This window comes from Homarus americanus, unplaced genomic scaffold (genome assembly GCF_018991925.1).
Source record: "Homarus americanus isolate GMGI-L3 unplaced genomic scaffold, GMGI_Hamer_2.0 scaffold14467, whole genome shotgun sequence".
Classification (NCBI taxonomy): Eukaryota; Metazoa; Arthropoda; class Malacostraca; order Decapoda; family Nephropidae; genus Homarus; species Homarus americanus.
This window is the reverse complement of record NW_024733734.1, coordinates 4008830-4015747: the sequence shown is the minus strand read 5'-3', so window position 1 is coordinate 4015747 and position 6918 is coordinate 4008830. Positions and strand designations below refer to the sequence as shown.

At 35.8% G+C, this 6918-nt stretch overlaps 1 protein-coding gene across 3 annotated transcripts; it reads right to left on the bottom strand.

The window, feature by feature from the left end:
- Window positions 1–356: 356 nt before the first annotated feature.
- LOC121869939 (gastrula zinc finger protein XlCGF57.1-like) lies at window positions 357–5992 on the bottom strand. 3 transcript variants are annotated; one of them, XM_042371505.1, is made up of 2 exons: window positions 5822–5992; window positions 357–2696 (listed from the first exon to the last, which is right to left on the bottom strand). In XM_042371505.1, exon 2 carries the CDS (start codon window positions 2636–2638, stop codon window positions 2033–2035), a length of 606 nt encoding a protein of 201 aa, XP_042227439.1. In that variant the 5' UTR covers window positions 2639–2696; window positions 5822–5992; the 3' UTR covers window positions 357–2032. The 3 variants fall into 3 exon arrangements, with proteins under 3 accessions (XP_042227439.1, XP_042227442.1, XP_042227441.1); XM_042371508.1 differs by lacking the exon at window positions 5822–5992 and adding an exon at window positions 3782–4924; XM_042371507.1 differs by lacking the exon at window positions 5822–5992 and adding an exon at window positions 2870–3278.
- Between the last annotated feature and the right edge of the window lie 926 nt (window positions 5993–6918).

The window sequence follows — 6918 nt, the reverse complement described above, 5'->3', positions numbered from 1 at the left end:
TGTCAATAAATCAGTAAGGTTTTTGTACAAAAAATATATCATTAGTGGTCACTACTGAATGACTGAAGATGAATAGAGTTAGCTATTGACAATAGTTCCTGAGCTGTATTTAGACATTCAGACTCTGGATGCTTGTTCATTATACTGTACTACGAAGTTTAGAGAATTATGGACAAGAGCACAGTAATTAGACTCTAAGAATATATAAGCATTAATTAAAAATTTTCTACATTGATAGCTGTCTTCTGTGGGTAGCCTGACACACTGGACTGAGCTTCACTTTCTCATCAACTCATCTTGTACAGCAAAAAGAAACATTTCCTCTTAATAATATCAGACAGAAATAAGTCTCAGTGTCAAGGTTTTATTTACAAGTGTAAAGTTTATTGTATGGTACAGTACAATATTTTAAACCACAACATAGTAGTATCAGTACAGGTTCACTGTGTAAACTATTGTTGGCTTGGTGTAAAAGATATTTGAAACAAGTACAGTAAACACAAAATTCAAACAATTATATTATTGTAAGGATATTTTTAACATTAAACTCAATTTTAATAAAATAATTTAAGTTCATTGGTTTACAGTAATGTTTTGTTTGATAAACTATTATAGTACAGTATGTAGTTCAAACAGTGAGAACATTTTGACATTGGCATTCTTACACTCACTAACACCAAACTTCAGCATGTTGCTGACTTAGTTCTCTTAATATACTTTAGCATCTTTACATAAAGTTTCAAATGAATTTTCATATTTTTCATTGAAAATACTGAACCCTGTATAATTATTTTGTTCAGAGAGAAATAAAACACATGATTTCCATATATGGGTTAACAAAACTCCTTTCAGCTTTAGGATCATAATTTTGTATGTCTGCAAGTACAGTGTAGGAGCTTCATCTTCAGTCCAAATACCTGTACACAAGCTGCCACAAAACTATAAGGACTTCTATTTGAATTTAACATTAATTTCATCATTATCTTACGAATAATATTTAGTTTTATGGGATAATCATTGTTAGAATGTCATGAAATAATGGTAGAATTGGGTCTGTGGCCAACTGGACAAATGCATGGAGGTTCACCATATTGTTACCTGGGAAGTTTTCTTGTACAATGGTAATTATTACAATACACAATCAGTATATTATACTGTACATGTATACAGTACGTACATGTAAGAGATGGGAAACACATAAGTTACTTACATTTCACATAAATATACAGTATTACTATATGACAAACAAATTAAAAACAACTATGATGTCACAATAATATAAGTCATCACAACCCTAGAGGTTGAGAAACATTAATACAATATATATTAATACAATATAACTAAAGGAAATAAATCTAATGTCTCGCCTCAGCCAGAGAACTTAAGTCTAACTAACTGTGAGCCTGCAGGAGGTCCAAGCAAAAGTTGGCCAGAGTAGTACAAGTCCCACTGACAGCTGTAAACCTACTGCTGCTCCCCTAAACCATCAAGGCTCTTATATATGAACACATAGGCTCACTGGAGAGGCTAAACTTCTGGTGCTGAGCAAGTGTTTAGCTACCGTACGAGTCAGTTTCCAAATAACAAGAAGACCTGACTGGACCAGACAAATAGAACTTGTGACCATTACATGTTAGCAAGGTATGATCCCACAACTGTCACAAGTTTATTTTTCTAGCATACTGTTCATGTCATGGTAAAGTACTTGAGCCAAGACTGAAGAAATTTTCTTGAAAGCAGATAATTCTAATGTATTTATTGTGTATAAAAGTGGAATTTATCACTTCTATTTATTCTGCAGTATTCATAATTTATTGACATGGTTCTATACTGATGTCAAATTTATTCAAACATTCATGAAATTCTACTTTTTCTCATGTGTAAGTATGTGACATCTGAAATTATCTCTCCTGGTAAAGAATTTCCCACATTGATCACATTTAAAACTTTTAATACCACTATGGACAAGCAAATGTGTCTTGAGATTACCATTTTGTGAAAACTTTTTTCCACATTCATTACATTCAAAATCTCAAATGCTTTTGTGTGTAAGCATGTGTGCCTTGAGATGACCCTTCCGTGAAAACTGTTTCCCACACTCATTACATTTAAATTCTTTAATGCCATTGTGCACAAGTAAATGTAGCTTAAGAGTACCCTTCCGTGAAAACTGTTTCCCACACTCATTACATTCAAATTCTTTAATGCCATTGTGTGCAAGTATATGTGCCTTGAGATTACCCTTTAGTGAAAACTGTTTGCCACATTCATCACATTTAAACTTCTTAATGAGATTGTGCACAATTAAATGTTTATTGAGATTACCTTTGTGTGAAAACTGTTTGCCACATTCTTTACACTCAAATTTTTTAATGCCATTGTGTGCATGAATGTGTGCCTTCAGAGAACACTTATGAGAAAAATATTTATGACATTCCTCACATTTAAACTTCTTAATGTGATTGTGCACATTTAAATGTGACTTAAGATGACTCTTGTGTGAAAACTTTTTCCCACATTCATCACATTCAAAGTTTTTGATATTACTGTGAGTAAGTAAATGTTTACTCAGAGAAGTCTTCCAGCTAAACTCTTTGTCACATTCCATACAGAAGAACTTCTTTTCTTTACCCGACATTGTGAACTTCTACTTAATGCTATAGTGTACTTGGTCTTCATATGTGATGTTACAGACTCTGAAACAAAATATATTGCCTTAGATAATATTCTCATTACAAATATAATCAATAAATCTTAACAAGCTACTTTGTAAAAGTGAAAATATTATAAATATAATAACAATGGCTTAAATAGTTAAATGGGGTTTGTGCCAGAAAGTTGGAGGGCAAAAATTTATGTAATACTGTACCTGTACAGTAGATTCCCAGTAATCTGGTATCTGAGCAACCAGCAGATTCAACTAATAGGAACCAAAATAAAATACAGGTTGGGTATCCTTTATCTGAAATGTTTGGGTCCTTAAGCGTATCGGATTTGGGATATTTTTTTATTTTGGAATACCTATACCCTGTATACAGAACCTGTATAATGGGGTAGCTCACCCAACAGCAATGGGGCCCAAATCTATGCACAAAATTAATTTATATTTCATATATCGCATATGGATACAGTACATATATTCTGTAGGTAGTTCATGCCCCCACATCTTAGATAAAGAACGTCGGTCCAACGAATTACCCAAAAGTACCCAAATGTACCCAAAAGTACCCGAAAGTACCCAAAAGTATATTAAATCAGGGTAAAATCTTAACGAATATATGTTTTACATCAATAAAACCTGATTAATAATGTTTTCATTGAAATGTAGTCAAAATAATGAAATAATAAACAGCAAAAAACGCTAAATTCCAAAGAGTCACCTATCCAAAATGGAGATATAATTACCAATGTTTCTGTTACTTTGGGGTATTTAACATAGCCGCAGGATTTACTTTTCGTTATGTTAGGTTAGGTTAGGTTAGGTTAGCGAAGTGCATCATGATGGATCCGAGTTATCTCCCTTGTTCACGAACTCTTTGGAATTTAGCATTCGCCAATACTGAAAGCATTTTGTTGTTTATTATTTCATCTTACCAATTATTTTTACAAAACTACACTAAAAATATTACTAAACATGTTTTGTGTGTATAACAGATATTCGTAAAGATTTTACCCTTATTTGCAATACTTTTGGGTACTTTTGGGTAATTCGTGGCTCCCAAAAAACGTTATTCGGTAATACACTGTGTTTTATAGAAAAAAAAAAAAAAAATTGCCTCACCATTTTTCTGATAAAACTCGGCATTTGATGTAACATAATCTTTATCAGAATGTAAGCACAGCTCTTCCACCTGTTCAGCCATATCTGGTACTGAAAATTTAAATCTCCGCTCCCGACGCACCCACACATTGTTCATTTGCTAAGACAAAAACTCTTGCCCAATAATAAGTCTCCTATCGCTACAGCTAATAAGAAACTCCCACACCACTCCCCGCACATGCGCTGTAGACACTTAAGAAGCGAACACGGAGGTAAGGAGCACTGGCTGAGGGAGGAGGGGGGGGGGGTCAGATCTTAACTGAGACGCAAATAACAAATGGCGACACTTGTGACTGAGCAAATCTAATAATATTGACAAATTAATATCTCGGTTATCTTTAATTTCCGGCGGAAATATCATAGAAGAAAAATGTCTCAGAATTATCTAAACATTATGAAATACATATTAATAACAGCGAGAGAAAGCCCGGTGTAAGACTATAAATTCACCTATTTTTTCTATGATCGTTTTTTTAGGCTAGGTTAGGTAACATTTTTTTTATCAGATTCTTCGGTTGCTGTAATCGCCAATTTGTGCCGCTCCCCCGGCTAGGAAGTTAGATAAGGTTAGGTATCTCAGATTTCTTTGGTTGGTCAGGTCAGGTTCTACAGTATTAGGTTTGAGTAAATATCATCTCTTTTATAACGATAAAAACATGTAGGGAAAAAATTACCCCAAAATCAAACAACTCTTTCTGGTTAGGTATATTTACAGCTACACAATGATCGACTCATGGCGAAATGTCAATTATCGCTGTTGCATTGTTCTTCAGTAATGGGCGTTCAGCCAATCAGAGCGTTTGTAGGAACTAAGGGTAAATTTTTACTCATGCACCGGTCTTTGTTTGGACATTAGAAATATGTTTTTCCAATGATATTTTATGAGTTTTGAACGAATTTGATATTCATTTCCGCCGGAAATCACTAGTTTTTACTCCCCCCCTAACAATAATGGGGGAGGGGATGGCCTGGCAAATTGGGGTTTTTGGGTGAGGGAAACCAAAAACGAATCGGTAAATTTGCATTGTCACACCGTTCACTTTTAGCAAATAAAAAATATATTTTTCTAGTGTATTTTTGTGTGTTTAGACCGAATATGACCTTCATTTATGGCGGAAATTAGCCGTTTGTTTTTGCGATTTTTTTTTGTTTGACGTTTTCCGAGAAAAAAAGTGGCCAAGCGACTAAAAAATAAAAAAAAAACCACTAGAAAAACAAAAACCAAACCTAACCTAACTTAACTTAACTGACTCACCATATGATGGAATCACCTATTTCTCAGCTTATTGGCCTGGTTCTTGTTCATCGTTGGATTCTGGGATTCTTACCCAACGCCACATATGTTGGTCTTTGCGATATTTACATTGTCTTGCTCTTAGTACACTTTACTGAGGTTGGAAGAACACCATGCCATCGAAAAAATGCTATAGTTTCTACGTTTTTTTTTCTCCAAAAACTCTCAATCAGCTCCATATACTTTAAGTGACATTCATCGCAGACTTCCTTGGTCGGAACTGAACTTGGATTTCAAAATATGAGACCCAAAATAAAACTCGATTTTGATTGGGCCAAATATACTCCGAATTAGCAAAAACCCTTTAGATTGGCCGCGTGACGTGTACGGGTACGCATGCACGTCATGATTTATGAAGGAGACCGAGAGACACCCAGTGTTGGGGGAGAGGCAGACGATAATGGCAGGAGGTTAATGGAAGAAAATAGAATTTTTGGGGGAAAAGCTATCACCGTTATTATACATTTCCGCCGGTAATGTAATAGATGAAAATTATATTATAATTAGACGTCTTATTCGAATATGATAATAGATTAGTGGTAGGAATGAACGGTGTGTAAACGCAATAATACCAACGAATTGTCTAACCTAACCTAACCCAACCTTACCTTACCTCTCGCCGGACCCCCGGTAGGCCTAGCTTAAACTAACCTAAATGTCTCAGTAGTTAAAAACTTTGGGGCGCACCATGTCCTAAAGTACAATACCTTAGTTATAAGTGGAAGGACCAGGGATACGTAAGAATTGGATAGAATGATCGTCTTTCTCGTAAAACTCGGCAATAAACTTAAAATAATCGTAGGAGCACAAATATCAGCCACCCTCCACCACGGCCATTGTGACTCTTGTGAGACTGGTCAGTGTTGGTCTGCCGCTTAGTCCACATGGGCCAGGTGCGATACTTCACATAAGAGAAAACGGGTACAATTTTTAAGTAACTGAATTAAACAGGAAATAAATAGAAAATATTAAAAGAGGATATTTATTGATATTGAAATACGTTTTATTTTGGTATGGAATAAAAAAGAAGTCGCAATAAGGTTTAGAAAAAAATGTAACAAAATGTGCATACATTTCCCCATTTTGTAATGATAAACAAAGGTAATAAACAATACATATACATGGTATTTACAATTAATCATTAGGAATTTTACAAACCGAATCAAATTTTCACCTGGCTCGTATGAAACACTTCCTCCACAATTGTGAACCATTTCAGATGAAATGAATGTAGATGTTAAAGTCTGCGTAGAAAGAATATTTCTTTGCTTAGTTTTACTTTTACTTACTTTATCCTTTTCACCACTGATCGGTTCCTTAGCCGCTTGGGCGATCAGTCACGTCTCTGTCATGCACTGTTGGCAAATACTGGGCATGCACCGGCTCCTGAATGTACCTGAATCTGCTCCAGTGTTGGTCGAGTCTGGTCTTGAAAGAGCTCACACTCGGTGCCGACACAACACTTTCTGGTAGATTGTTCCAAGGGTTCACAACTCTCACTCCGAAAAAGTTTGCCCTCAGTTTTCTGGACCTGCGGCTTCTTCAATCTTGAGTTGTGACCCCGACAGCTACAAGTAAGGACACTCGACTGAGTAGTGCCCCTTGAGATGCTTATGCACCTCAATTATGTCGCCCCTTGCCCGTCTGTAGTACCTGTATAAGCTAGGGAAGTTCAGGCGCTCCAATCTCTCAGGGTAGTCGAGGTGCCGAGGTGCAGGCACCAGTCGGGTGGCCCTACTTTAAAAATTTTCAACGAACTGACAGTCCCTAGCATATCTCGGGGACCAGACGGGGTGACAGTACT

Excerpts from the sequence above, each read along its gene's own strand:
- LOC121869939 (XM_042371505.1), bottom strand. The coding sequence starts at position 2,638 with ATGTCGGGTAAAGAAAAGAAGTTCTTCTGTATGGAATGTGACAAAGAG.